This window comes from Orycteropus afer, unplaced genomic scaffold (assembly GCF_000298275.1).
Source record: "Orycteropus afer afer isolate SDZICR_OR568_19922 unplaced genomic scaffold, OryAfe1.0 scaffold00435, whole genome shotgun sequence".
NCBI lineage: Eukaryota > Metazoa > Chordata > Mammalia > Tubulidentata > Orycteropodidae > Orycteropus > Orycteropus afer.
Window position 1 is genome coordinate 2,247,880 of NW_006922022.1, and position 15,146 is coordinate 2,263,025.

A 15,146-nucleotide genomic window follows, 5' to 3' on the forward strand; every position below is an offset into this window, starting at 1 on the left:
TTGTACAACATTCTGACTATAATGCCACTGAGTTGCATACTTAAGATGGTTAAAGTGGCAAATATTTTATTGTATAAAGTGTTACATATAAAACGAAATGGACTACATGTAAATGAGTTAACATGTAAAATGAGGTGAATGGTGAATAAGACCAAATATAAAACAAAAACCCAATACCATCTAGTTGATTTTGACTCATAGTGACCTTGTAGGACAGAATAGAACTGCCCTGTAGGATTTTTAAGGCTGAAACCTTTATGGAGACAGACTTGCCACATCTTTCACCTGCAGAGTGCTGGTGGGTTTGAACCACTGACGTTTTAATTGGCATCTGAGCACTTTAACCACTGTCCCACTAGGGCTTGCTAGACCAAGTAGAACCTATTATATTATGTGAGTGGATAGAATTCTAATGGGCTTTGATTGGACTAATAGTCTGTCATATTTTGTGAGAAAAGGCTCAGACAAAGTAACAATATAATAATCATAAATACAACAATGGCCGTATTTCTGTCTGACAAAAGTGGAATTTAAAGTCAGAAACATGAAGTATATAAGCAGGCTTAACTTTACATAGTGTCAATATGCACAATTTTTAGTTAACCCTAGTTTAATACCAGTCTCCCAACAACACTTTAAATTTTACTTACCGTGGTATATTAATTGAGTAATAGCATAAAGACAGACTTTGCTGCTAACTCTTAAGTTCACAAATCACTTTGTTAACTTCTTTCAGTCTGCTGGTGATTGGTCACTGTTCATCTGTTACTCATTTCTTGCACAGAAAGGAAAATGTAGCTTTGTTGCCTCCTTGTCTCCCAATGATACACCTACATGACATTTTACAGTCTTAAATGAGAGAGGCCAGTGAAGGTAAAAGTACGTGCAGCAAAGAAACAGAATGACACTGGAAGTGAAATTTGAATCACATGTAAATATTAGAGAATAAATAGCTAATTCATGTAAATGTAGACAAAGGACACTAGATACCCTGTCAGAGGAACTTGGTGAAGTCAGATTTATCAACATGGGTGGAAGGGTAGTGATTGAAAAGGATGAAGCTACTGCCAGGGAAAGTGAAAGTTGTGAAAACCTTCATATTAAAGGAACTTAACAAAAATACTTAACAACATTGAAAGCACAGAGGATAAATGCTGAAATGTGATCCAAACTTAGAAAGGAATAATGACAATCTGCCAAGGTGTAGAAAAAAATACTCATACCATAGAAATTTTGTGATAAGAAGGCAAGCACTGTTCAGTTGTTGATTGTTCTTTTCAAAAGGACGTGAAACTCTAATCTCGGTGATCCTGATGTTTTAAATTACAATGTGCTAAACACTAGTTTTGCTATATTTTTCATTTTTCTGTACATATATAACTCAGTAATAAAAGTTTTATTATTTTGACCTTTTTCAAGACCATGGAACAATCATGATTTCTCCGCTGATTATTAAGATTGTCTCGTACTGCCACACAAAGTGAAGACTACCTGATTTGTGATAAAACTCATCCATGTACAAAATTGAACTGTCTCAAATATTTATATAGCAGATAGGATCATGCTAGGTTTTTTCTTTTTTTTGATTGCTTTTAGATTTAGGGTCATATTTTTAAAACATTCCACATTGAAGTTTTTAACATTTTTCTGTCATTAAGTACTTTCAAAGTCCTCCCTCCCCACTTCATAAAGTTCCCCTTACCACCAATTTTGAGTCCTTTGGGATCTTGACATGTAGATTAGAGCTTAACTAACCTAACTAGTTGCCATACAGTCTATGCTGACTCATGGTGAACCCTGTGTGTAGAGTAGAACTGTACTCCGTAGGGTTTTCAGTGGCTGATTTTTTGAGAAGTAGACATTTTTTCTGAGGGTGATTCACGTCTCCATCCAGCATTCTGGGTCTTAGGATCTAACTTTTCCAGTTTTCATTCCAGTTTACAAAATCATTTTTTGACATTGTCATTAGTTTTCTGTGGTCGTACGAATTTATACTTTAATCCTTTCAGTATTGTTTTTGTGAGGTTCCATTTTCAAGAGGGAGAATTTGTGTTGAATTGACTTGTTCTGTAACTAAAAGTAAATTTTATTTTTGATGGAGTTTTACCTCGAGTCATTCACTTTGAATCTGGAATCAGTAATGTTAGGAAGAATGTTTAAATTTTTAAATAAATGTGTTAATTTTTCTAGCATGAGGCAATGGGCAGGATTGAATGATTTCTAGTCAAAGCCTGAATTTCTGGATCAAATGAGATGATGATTTAAGTTTAACCTCAACATTTTTTTATAAATCAGATAATTAATTAATCCTTACCATAGTAATGCACATTATTTTAATATTGGGATGTGCAATTAAAATATATAGATACACTGAAAATTCCTGAATTACAGAATTTAGATAATGAAGCTTCATTTTGTTCCTTATATTCTGATTGCATTTAAAAAGGACTCTTAAGTCTTTCTATTGTAATTTTTATTTTGAATCAAAGTATAATATTAACTTTACTTAATAGTTCCCTAATTCTTAAAGAACTTGAGCAGATGAGGAATTTGTAATACATACTTAATTATAATAATTAATCATCTAAACTTGTGGATAATTTTAGAGGAAATGAGTACCAGTTCAGTTTTCCTGTTCCTTTAGAGAATACATGTGTATCCAGCCTTCAGAGTAAAAAATGTATGTACTGTGTCTACCTTTACAGAGCTGACTGATAGAGGGAAATGTAAGGAAAGAATGTATCTGAGGCACAGATGGTGCTGATACCATTACAAACTTTTACGTGTGTGTGTGAATGAACAAATGAACTGGTAACTTCTGCCTGACTCCCTTGAGTAAAGTAAAATTCTTAACACATGTTAATTTTTATATCAAAAACATGTTTTTAGATAATTTACAGTATTTCATGAATTGCAAAACATACCAGGTTATTTTGAAATAAAATTACATTTGGGTTGAGTACAATGTCACAGTTTTTTGGTTTTTTAAACATAGGACTGGATCCTAGGAACTTGTGATTGAATTTAATTTAAATATTTGGAATTTAATATAGGTTTTTGTCTATACTTTATATAAGATTTATAATACATCTTATATTAACAATGTTTGATAACTTTATCATAAGGCTATGCCACTTAATAACTTCTGTTATACATTTAATTGTGGTTATTTTGCACTCATATCCCCCCTCCCCTTTTATAGTGCTTTTTTAGGACCAAAGGATATATTTCCTTACTCCGAAAATAAGGAAAAGTATGGCAAGCCAAATAAACGAAAAGGTTTTAATGAAGGTTTATGGGAAATAGATAACAATCCAAAAGTGAAATTTTCAAGTCAGCAGGTGAGTCATAATACATAAAATGTAGTTTAGATTATTTATTCAATCTTGGGAATAATCACTATCCTAGCATTTATGCATGACACTAAATTTTCATGGAGTCATTTGCCTTTGCACAGTGTGTATAATTTTTTTTATCATACAACAGAAATTACCCTGTTTCTGTTTGTTCTCTGTCCTGGCATTTGATGGTATTTAAAATTTTTTCTATATTGTCAGTTGTACTCTTGAACAGTGTATACATTTCTGTATGGATGTCCCAGAACTCTTGAATTTAAAATAATGACACCGGCCAGTTTTATAATAGGACCTATGTTCTTGTTGGAGCCCTGGTGACACAGTGATTAAGCACTCAAGTTGCTAACCAAAAGGTCTGCAGTGAGAAATCACCAGGTGCTCTGCAGGAGAAACACTAAAGATTTACAGCCTTGGAAACCCTATGAAGCAGTTCTGCTCTGTCCTGTAGCATCTGAATGAGTCAGAATCAACTTGACAGCAGTGGGTTTGTTCTATCTGTTACCACCACCTAACTGTAAGAGGAGGTCTTCATGGGAATGTTATTGAGAGTTTCTCATTCTTAAATAATAGTCCTCTTAGACTTGTAGAAAACCTGGAAAGAACATGATGAAATCTATAGAAGACAGTGGGAACAAAGTAGAAATTATGCAGTTTTTCTACTCTTAAACTGTCAACCTTTTATTTCTTTGAAGGTGCCATGCTTCTTCTTACCTTTGAAAATGTCAGATGCTGTTCAATCAGGTTGTTTAATCTTCCTTTCATTGATGGTCCGTGACTATATTAGGTGGTCTTAGTGCCTTCATTGCTTATTTATTGTAATAGTTACCATACTTTGTAATTACTACTTTACTTGTCTGTAACTGCCACAGACTATGATCTCCATCAGCAAAGAAGTTGTCCTGTGTGCCTAGTTAGCTGCATGGGAAGAATAAGTATTCCCAAATATTGTTGAATGAATATAAGAATGGACAAATGGTTTCTTGATAGTCTTGCCTTGATTATAATGGGTGAACATTATTCCAGAGACACTGAATTATTTCCTGGAATTGTTGTAATTTCACTTCCATTATGTGTTCTGTGACTGCCTTTTCATGGTTCTTTTTTTTTCATCCTTTCTTGCTACCACTTGTTCTCCAGGTAGTTTCCATTATCTGCACTTGTAATTTTCCGTTTCACAGTGAAACTTCTGGTAGGTTGCATGGGTGAAACCCAACAGTTTTCTGTTTTTCACAGAAATATGAATGACCATGTTGGTTTGATGTAGGTTTGTTCTCCAGTCCCAGACACCTCCCAATGGCACAGTCCTAGGGTTGGGGAATGATGCAGTGATGTACAAATTTATACAAAATAAAACTGTTTAACCATCATGATATTTAAACATTTCTGTAATGCTCAGAATAATTTTCTAGGTGTTTTTACATTATTATACCTTAATAATAATTTGGTGGATTATTAGTGCTGCTTTTTTCTTTTTACAAAAGAAGAAAAGGATTTAGAATTTAAAAGACTTGCCAAGGGAAACAACAGCTATAAAGGGGCACAGTTGGGATTAGAACTCTATATTGTCCGAGATTTGTGCTTTGCCTCTTCCCCATTATATACTGTGTTGTTTATGTAAATCTTTTTGCTCATTATTATGACAGTCTAGAGTCCCTAGAACACCTGCTTAAATATCATATACTTGAGGGTTTTTTTTATTAGTATTTTTTTTTTTAATTTGGTGATAATTACTGGACTCCCCCCCCCCCACATGCTAAATCAGAATTGTTAATTGTGAGTCTCAGAAAGCTATGTTTAAAATAAAAAAGTTTGAGGTATAGACTGATTTAATGAAGCTGTGAGGTGTATATCCTTCAGGAACGCTATGTGTTACTTAGTTAAATAATGCTTCTTGTAGATAAGCTTCTCCAGAATACTTTGTTGTTGTTATGTGCCGTGGAGTTGGACCCAACTCATAGCAACCCCTCTTTGGGTTTCCGAGGCAGTATCACTATGAAAGTAGATTGCCCCATCTTTCTGAGGAGTGGCTGGTGGGTTTGAACCACTAGCCTTCTGATTTGTAGTCGAGTGCCTTAGTCACTACGCAGTTACCAGAGCTCCCCCAGAATACTTTGTTGTTGTTGTTGTGTGCCATCGAGTCAGCCCCAACTCATAGTGACCCCTCCTTGGGTTTCCAAGGCAGTATCAGCTACAGAAGTAGGATTGCCCAACCTTCCTTCTGAGGAATACTTTAGTATTTGAATATAGAATATGATTGCCATTCTAAATGCTCTTAAAGACAATGTATCTTTTTGGGTATTTGTTGGTTAGAGCTTCAGAATGGTATTCTTAATAATGATATTTCCTTTTAGCCTTTTTCTTTTTTCCTCTTGGGTGCATTGAAGTACAGGAATATAAATCCTGAAGACTTTTGTAAAGAAATAGTGTTGAAAACCATTTTTAAAATTGTGTATATTAAAATTTCCCTGTGAAACAAAAATCAGGATGCTTTTCTAACTTTTTGTAGACAGGACTTTAAATTTTTCATAAGTGAAAAATTTTAAAGTTGTGATTAAACCTTATTTTGTCAAATTAATGGACTTGATTGCTCACAGGCCTCAACTAAGCAATCAAATGCATCATCTGATGTTGAAGCTGAAGAAAAAGAAACTAGTGTTTCAAAGGAAGATACTGATCATGAAGAAAAAGCCAGCAATGAGGTATATTGAATTTCTCTTGCATTCTAAACTGATTTTGCTGCAAGGAAGAAGCTGTAAAATGAATTGACTCTGGCAAAGTAGAAAGTGATCGTTAAAATATTTAAGTAATGAATGAGAAGATACTTAAGGCTTATTTCTTATGTAAATACAGCCTTGTAAAATAATTTATGCATCTTAAAGATGCATGGCTTTTTAAAATTTGACATTATTTTAATGTGCAAAACAAGAGGTCTCATCTGTAGGGTAGGTTACTGTTGGTTAGAATTATTTTTAGGGAGGTAGTGTGGGATGAATGGACTGGAAAGAACAGCAGTAGACTGAATTTTTAAAAACTTAGATTTATTTTCAACTCTGTATCTGATTACTTTAGGAAATGATTGTTAAATTATTTCCAAAGTTCCAGGTACCTCTTCATATCCAAAATTTCTATATCCTCCACAGTAGGATCCTACTGTAGAAATAGGATTCTGTAAATAGAGAAAACTTCTTGGCATTCTAGTAGTGTGACTTTTTATGTTTGATTTGACATAGAAAATGCATGTTTTCCATTGGTAGATAACTGGCTATTGTTTTCATTTTATAATGTTAAGGCTTTTAAGGTTTATAATTTGAAAGAGGAGAGAATCAAAATAAGTTTCCTGAGAACTTTTAGTGAAATGTGGTTGTGACTTTGAGCTTAGGAAAATTTCTGTCAATCTTCACATAATTTTCCAGCGTCATCTGTATTTTTTAGGATGTGACTAAAGCAATTGATATTACTACTCCGAAAGCTGCCAGAAGAGGGAGAAAGAGAAAGGTAATTTTATTGACTAACCATGGGGATCGTAAAAGAATTGTTACTTTAATTGGGTAGCGGATGAATAGACATAAAGTAAACCAGATCTTTTACTCTAAACCATTTGATAATTTTTAAAGGGTAGGTAGTGCTATTTACTTGTTAGTACTGTCTGTTTCTTTATGATAGAGCACCCTTAAGATAAGTTGAATGGTAAAGGAATATAATACATCATTTTCCTTAATTTTAATGCCAGTACCTTGGTTTTCTCTATAAAATGGATCATAGTATATATATTCATAGGGTTGTTGAGGATTGAGAGGATTAATTGAGTCAACACATGCAGAATGTTCAGAATGTATCTTAGCATACAGTATCTGTTGGAGAATTTCTGCCTTTTTGTCATTTCATTGGAAGAGTTCTTTCTCTATAGTTTTGTTTTTAGTTTTTTGTTATCTATAGAGCTTTGTAATAACATATGCCTGATTCGCTCCCCGAGAGCTGTTGAATCAGATTGGGACAGTAGTATATGGTCTGTAAATGCTTAAAATTTTAGAAACACAACCTGAGTTTATGTTTAGGAAAAAAAAATTTGCAGTGTTCTTTGAGAGCAATTCAAGGGTTCCCTTACATGACTTCATTGCCCTATAATAATGTTTTTAAAAACCAATAAAAAATGGATACGTTCTTACAAGTGGAATTACTGAGTCACAGAGATACACATTTATTATTGAAGGCACTCTTTCAAAAAAGTGGTGCCAGTTTATATTCACCAGTCATCAGTATATAAGTGATTGAGCACTGGGCATTATCTCTTAATTATTTGCAAATTGGATATTTGATTGTTGTTGTGTACCCTCTATCCTATAGGATAGTAGAACTGTCCCATTGGGTTTCCTAGGCTGAAATATTTAAGAGAACTATTGTGGAATGGCTGGTGGGTTTGAACTACAGACCTTTTGGTTAGTAGCAAGCACTTTAATCATTGTGTAACCAGAGAGCCTTAGATGACTTTTAAATATTTTTTTGCCTATGAGACTACTGAGCATGTTTTTGTGCTTTTAGTTATAAGTAGGTAATAGAAAGGCCTAGATTTTGAGGCATTCAAAATTCATGTGAAAATAAGAACAGTGTGAGTGAGTTGTTACAGTATGATTGCATTATACCATATTGTAAAAAGAAGAAAGCCTTATTTTCAAAAATGGCTGATTTAGGTTGAGGATTTATTTTTTTAAGAATTGTAAACTCAGTTTGAGGATGTCACTCTGATGAGTTGTTTGTTGAAAAATAATAAAAATCATACAGAAGTTACCCTTATATTTGAATTCGTATTATCATAGAGTAGCATATTTTTGCCATTGAATTAAATTTATAATACTTAAATATTTGATAAGTAAGTTAATTAAATCTTTATGACTCAGGCAGAAAAACAAATAGAAACTGAGGAGGCGGGAGTAGTGACAACACCAATAGCATCTGCTAATCTAAAAGTGAGCCCCAAAAGAGGACGACCTGCAGGTAGGATTATTGATGTTTAAATCCTTGTTTAGCTGATCCAGTCCAAAGTATTGCTGCCTCAGATATTTTACAATGAAGTAGATAAGCAGTTGAATATAAGGTAAAACTGACTGTAAAAAAATTTCAAAGGATGTACATTATAGTTTTTTTTCTATGTAATGTATTTAAACTTGAAATTATTATTTGGGCCTAATTTCATTTTCTGTTATCTTTTTATCTTACTACATTTTCTCTCTGATTAGGAGTACAAGAGGCTGTGGGGAAGTTCAGATTACTATGAATAATGGGTTTATTTTTTACCTTTCACATGAGGCATTAAAAAACCAAAAAACCTAAACCCATTGCTGTTGAGTTAATTCCAACTCATAACAACCCAACAGAATGGAGTAGAGCTGTCCCATAGGATTTCCAAGGCTGTAAATCTTAATGGAAGCAGACTGCCACATCTTTCTCCTGCAGAGGGAATGGTGGGTTTGAACCAACTGACCTTTTGGTTAGCACCAAGTGCTTTAACCACTGTGCTGCCAGCATTATGGCTTATAAGGCATATGCTTTCTGAGTGTAATAAAAGCATGAGAAATAGCACTGGATTAAAGCCATTAATATTTAAAATATAATAGCTACCTTCAACATTGACTGTTTATTTTCTTAATTTGACAAATTGGAAATATTTTGGAAGGTATTTACCTTACTCTACAAAGAAAATTAACTAAAAAATCCTTTTTTCTCCTTCTTGTATACATAGGATTCTTACTGAAAAGAAATAAGATGAATAGTACCCCAAACCAAAAAGCCAAACTCATTGTCATCGAGTCACTTTTGACTTATAGTGGACCTCATTGGGTTTCTGAGGCCGTAAATCTTTACGGAAGTAGATTGCCTCATCTTCCTTGCGCACAGCGGCTGGTGGGTTTGAACCACCAATCTTCTAGTTAACAGTCAAAAGCCTTGGGCACTGTATCACTAGAGCTCCTTGAATAATGGGGGGGGCGGGATTTTGTTTACATAACTTTTATTTTGGAATTTAATATTGTGTAATAGATGAAGTTGTCCTTAGAGAACTCTCTGAATTCTGATACAAGATTTCAAAGACGTATATGTACATATACATATAATATTGTAACATATCTTTGAATATAAGTGCTATTTTCTATTCTGAAGTATAATTTTGTGATGTTCTTGTTAAAAAACACAAGGGATGTTACGTTAAGCCCTCTCAACCATAATAAGGACAAAGTGAATTTGTACTTTGCCCAGCCTCTCTAAATTTTCTGCTGTTGCTCATTTGAACTATGAGAGAAAGGTATAATCTTTAAAATTTATGAATAATTATATGCATAATAAACCACTAATATGGTCTTATATTGTTAATATAACTCATTTTTAATCTTTATGTGGTAGTTAACAGATGTTTCTTTCATATGAATATTAGCTACAGAAGTGAAGATTCCAAAACCAAGAGGAAGACCCAAAATGGTGAAACAGCCTTGTCCTTCAGAGAGTGACATGTGAGTTTATTTTTAATGTATAACTAATCATGTAATAAATGGAACATTTGTGTTTAAGCGTATTTTTCTTTGAATTCTTAATTTACAAGGTGCTTACTGCTCTAATTGTTATTTCTAAAAATTAAGAAAATAATTACGTTGAGAAATAATATTTTATTATATAAAATAAAAGTGGGTAGGAAATTGAGAAAAGTCTGGTGTGATGATCCTTTCATTACTCTGTGTAAGACATTTGCTTGATTTAGTAGGATGTAATACAGAATAGTGACAGTTGAGTGAATAATGTTGTTGTTGTTATGTGCCGTCAAGTCGGCCCAACTCATAGCGACCCCTCCTTGGGTTTCCGAGGCAGTATCACTACGGAAGTAGGATTGCCCAGCCTTCCTTCCGAGGAGTGGCTGGTGGGTTTGAACCGCCAGCTGTCTGGTTAGCAGGCAAGTGTCTTAGCCACTATGCTACCAGAGCTCCCTGAGTAAATAATATGCTTAGGAAAATTTTAGAGTATATGACTTTTATTTAAAATAATAAAGATTTTGTAATGTAATTTTTAACATATTTTGGAATGAAAACAGCTTAGTTACCCCCAAGTAATTTCCCTGCACCTTTGTTTTTTCCTTACACAGATCATGTTTGTTTTGATTTCTCTGGGTAGAACCATCACTAAGATGAACATACTTAAACAAAGAGGACAAAATTTTATGTAGCTATCGTGTTTAAAGATTTTGTAGAGAGGACTCAAATGAAGTGTGTGAACTAGAAGATTTATAATGCTGTTTAGAATAAAACTACTTGAACACTACTGGAGATTTGGTACTTTTGAACCAAAATATATTTAAGGAGCTTTATTTTATTACCAAGGTACCTGGTAATGTATTCTCAAAACAGTGGCACAAAATTACACTATGGTTCAACTAATGTAGTAAAATTTTAAGATATTAGATACTTTGCCAAGTGAGGTTCCCCCCCTCCCAAACATACCAAATAAATCTTATCCCTTTTCAGAGACATCCTGGATATCTTCTCTAGTCATGTCATTGGGCAGAAAGTCTAGGATTTCATGAACAACTTAAAATCTTGAATACGTGTTGATCTTGATAACGAGGAACTGAAAGCACACAATATCATCAGTTATTTCCTTAGTTATACATGTACGTACATGCACATGGATCTGGGATAGGGAATCATGGTTAGCACTTCCATTTAGAAAGGAGATTAAGAGGTACATACAGCAATTGCTTCTGTGTAGAAAATCTGAAATTTTGTTGAATTTAAGGAGTGTTCTTTGATTGGGCCTCAGTTGAGGAGCTCTGTTGGCATGTTGGTTAAAGTGCTTGACTATTGACCGAAATGGTGGTGGTTCGAACCAACCAGCCACTTCATGGGAGAAATATGTGGCAGTCTGCTTCTGTAAAGAATTCCAGCCTTGGAAACCCTATGGGACAATTCTGCTCTTCTTATGGGGTCACTATGAGTCAGAATCTACTCAATGGCATTTAGTTTTGGTTTTCTCCCTAGAAGTAGTTTCCTAGTCCTTTTCTCTCCATTGACTCAATTAGTCAAGATCTATAAAGAGCCATGAAAATACCTTTTCTGTTTAATTCTCTAATCTCTTTGAATTTTGAAAATAATATAGTATTGGAAATAATAAAGTTAATTCATTTTACTTGAACATTTTTGTTTTGTATGATGAAGCTCTTAAGACATTTGAGAATGATAAACATAACTATAATAAAAGTTATGTGAGAAAAAATTCTTAAATTAAGGTCATGATTTTTTTTGGTCTCTCAGCTTCACCTTTTAAGTGTTAAAAGCAGCAGTTGTCTGGTAGGTCAGTGGATTTGGAATTGAGATGTTAGACTTCTTTACCTTCTTGACCATCATGTTCTCATTTGTCATATAGAAGAGGTTGAACTAGATAATCAGAAATTCCTTTTAGATCTCAGATTCATTAATTTAATTGTGTAATTTGTGAAAATCTCAATGAAAGTCCTTGGACACTAAGAAAGGTGGTTTATAGTCAGCTTTGTCTAAATTTCAAGTTGTGGTATTTCTTTATAGGATTGCTTTAGCTTAATGAACGTGTATACCATAAGACATAATTATGTGGTCACTGTTGGCATTTGATTCTCCTTCTGGAATCTATTAACATATTATAACTATTTCATATTTGGTCTTATTTAGCATAAATAAAAAATAGTAGGATTATTGAGCAATTTAGGTAGTTTGACTTTTTTAATGATACCTGATATGCAGTGGTTGTGGTAATACTTAAGTGTGAGATGTTCAGTACTGTTTCATATTACGCTTAATTGGAATTGTATCTTACATACATAAGTTTTAGCATCTTTTAGCCTACAGAAGGCTGTTTCTTTGTGTTTTAAATTACCATATTTGATTACATTTCTGCAATTGTGTATTTTTTCAGTATGTCTTATTTTTTAAATAAAAACATTATTTGTTCTTACTAACATGTAGAGTATAAGCTCCTTAAGAGTCAGGGATCTTGCCCATCGTAATACTCTGTTGAATCCCCCCAAGTCAGGAACACTGCCTTTGCAAATAAGGTAATGAATCATATTTTTAAAAACTTGGAAAACAGGAAAAAATCACTTTTCTGTCACTTTAATGGTAGTATAATTATTTTAGCGTCTAATTTACACAATATTTTTATGGTTGGATGCTAAAGACAGTATTACGTTTTAAGATGTTTTAAATTTGCTTTTAAACAAAAAATATGTAATTAATTATTGCTATCCAAAATAACTTAGGTTGACTGGAAAAGTATGGTTGGATGACAAGTATTAATGATACTAAATGCTCGTTTTCCACTTTCCACAATCTCTAAAATAGGGTAAGTGAAGAAGAAAAAAGTAAGAAAAAGGGACAGGAAGAAAAACAACCTAAAAAGCAGCTGAAAAAAGATGAAGAGGGCCAAAAAGAAGATGATAAATCAAGAAAAGAGTCAGACAAGAAAGAGGGGAAGAAAGAAGTGGAATCAAAAAGGAAAAATTTAGCTAAAGCCGGGGTTACATCAACCTCCGATTCTGAAGAAGAAGGGGATGATCAGGAAGGTGAAAAGGTAGAAAAGTCTATATACTAAGTTTTCTTTATAAGTTTCTTATATATATCTTTATCTTTTATCTAGTAAATTTTGAGTATCTTTGTGAAAATCTGTAAATTTGAAGGTGGGTAGCCTTTCAGAAGCAGATTGCCAGGCTTTTTTCTAAGGTGCCTGGGGGGTGGGTTTGAACCATTAACCTTTTGGTTAGTATTTGAGTGCTTAAAAGTTTACAACATCTAGGAAGTCCAAATATCGCTGAAGGTTAATCTGAATTACTCAGTTTTGCCAAATAGACTTGCATTAGCTGTAAAAAGCATATTTGAAACTTAACATACTGTATTTTCCTCTTAAATTTGGTATATTTCCAATAATCTCATCTATCTGGTAGCATAGTGCCTAAGGCACTTGACTGCTCACCAGAAGGCTGGCGGTTCAAACCCACCAGCACTCCTCGGAAGGAAGGTTGGGCAATCCTACTTCCGTAGTGATACTGCCTCGGAAACCCAAGGAGGGGTCGCTATGAGTCGGGCCGACTCGACGGCAAACAACAACAACAACATCTTAAAAAGGCAGGCAAATAGAGATTAAGTAAAATAGGTGGCAACCATAGAAGAGAGATGTATAGTGTATTTTTATGCAAATAATGTTTGCATTTATTCAGCTTTATTGGGTTTTTGCAAAGTATGTAGCAGCAAAGCCCCCAAACATTAATTTTCTGTGGATGTTTTATGCCTTTCCTCCCTCCCCCCCAAAAATGGTATTTGTTATTTACTCCAAGGAAATTCTTTAACTCTTCAGGCTTCTTGATGTATGTTTTATCAGTAGTTCTTCCTGAAGTGGCATAGTTGCTTAAGAATCTCACTAAAGTTACATACATCCTTTTCTTTTTGTAAATATCCCCGTTCTGTTCAGTTTTACCTGATTTCTTAATATTTTAAAAGCCAACACTTGTAAATTGGTGGGTTGAGCAGTGTCTGCAGTAAACAAGGACTCAAGTCAAAATGATAGTGTAGAAATAAATAGCCTGTTTCATTTTAATCTGAGGATATCATCCCTACAACAGGTTAGAAGTAGAGATAGGGGGTAATTCAGCGATTTTGTTTTTCAGTGATGATTAAGTATTCTTTTAAAAACTACAGCTGATTTTTTTCCGTCTGAGCTTGTTATCACATAAATACTAATCAAAAACCAAATCCATCCTGATTCTCAAAACAGAAAAGAAAAGGTGGAAGAAACTTTCAGACTGCTCATAGAAGGAATATGCTGAAAGGGCAACATGAGAAGGAAGCAGCAGATAGAAAACGCAAGCAAGAAGAGCAAATGGAAACTGAGCAGTGAGTATTTTTTCATTTTATATTGTGTTTTCTTTTCAAAGCTAGCATGAAATTTTTAAACAGTAGAATCTCGTTTTCTAGACCTTCATTTATGAAGCCTTTTGAAGAGAAGTGACTTTCCCATATGTTAGAAAAATCTTCAGTGTTGATGGTAATCATGTTTCATTCTTTTCTGAGAGGATGAAATTCACCGAGGTAACCACCCTGTGAATCGCTTTTTTAATTTAAACTTAAAGGCGAAATAGAATTTATATGTTAGTGGTTTTGTAGAAAATGTACTCATCCTCTAATATTTACTTGTAAATTATACTAAATACAGAAAGACTAGTGATAATACATTAATGGAGAAAGAATGCAAAAAATATCCTTAAGTCTTCTGCAACCAGCAGGCCTCCCCCAAAAGACCAGCAAAAATAACAGAAGCACAGTTGGAAACCCAGGAAGCCAGTAAGTCTATAAAGGCTGACAGGGTTTACATTAGATGTGTGCAATATAAATGTAAAAGTTTCTCTTAAGTTTTGATAAAGATTAGTATATACTTACCATGGGGAATTTCTTTCCCCTTTAGTTTTATTATATATAATAATTTTATTATTGGAAGAAGGAAAATAATCCCAGTAGTAATGATGATTAGACTTCCATGTTTTTATTAAATTTGTTTTCATAGTTTATCTTTAAACTGTCACTTCTGAGTTTTCTCTGAAAAGCTTTTCTTTGTGAAGTGTCTCACACTGTTCTGGCTAAACTTTTAGTTTTAGTAAGGATATGATTTTTTAAAATAAGCTCCAGGTCAATCACTAAGACAAAATTAATGATGGGCAGTGAAATGTTTTAAGCTCTTCCTAAACAATTTTGTACTTTTTTCTTTATACATTCGTAAGCCTAAAAGTATAGG

General features: G+C 33.6%; 1 protein-coding gene across 1 annotated transcript in view; it reads left to right on the top strand.

Moving 5' to 3' along the window:
• Nucleotides 1–15,146, top strand: part of PSIP1 (PC4 and SFRS1 interacting protein 1) — a 39,623-nt gene that overhangs the window by 18,831 nt on the left and 5,646 nt on the right. The window contains exons 4-9 of the mRNA XM_007954154.1: nucleotides 5,951–6,055; nucleotides 6,789–6,851; nucleotides 8,252–8,348; nucleotides 9,781–9,856; nucleotides 12,707–12,935; nucleotides 14,133–14,251. Coding sequence (XP_007952345.1) covers nucleotides 5,951–6,055; nucleotides 6,789–6,851; nucleotides 8,252–8,348; nucleotides 9,781–9,856; nucleotides 12,707–12,935; nucleotides 14,133–14,251 — 689 coding nt within the window. The remainder of the gene's footprint in view (nucleotides 1–5,950; nucleotides 6,056–6,788; nucleotides 6,852–8,251; nucleotides 8,349–9,780; nucleotides 9,857–12,706; nucleotides 12,936–14,132; nucleotides 14,252–15,146) is intronic.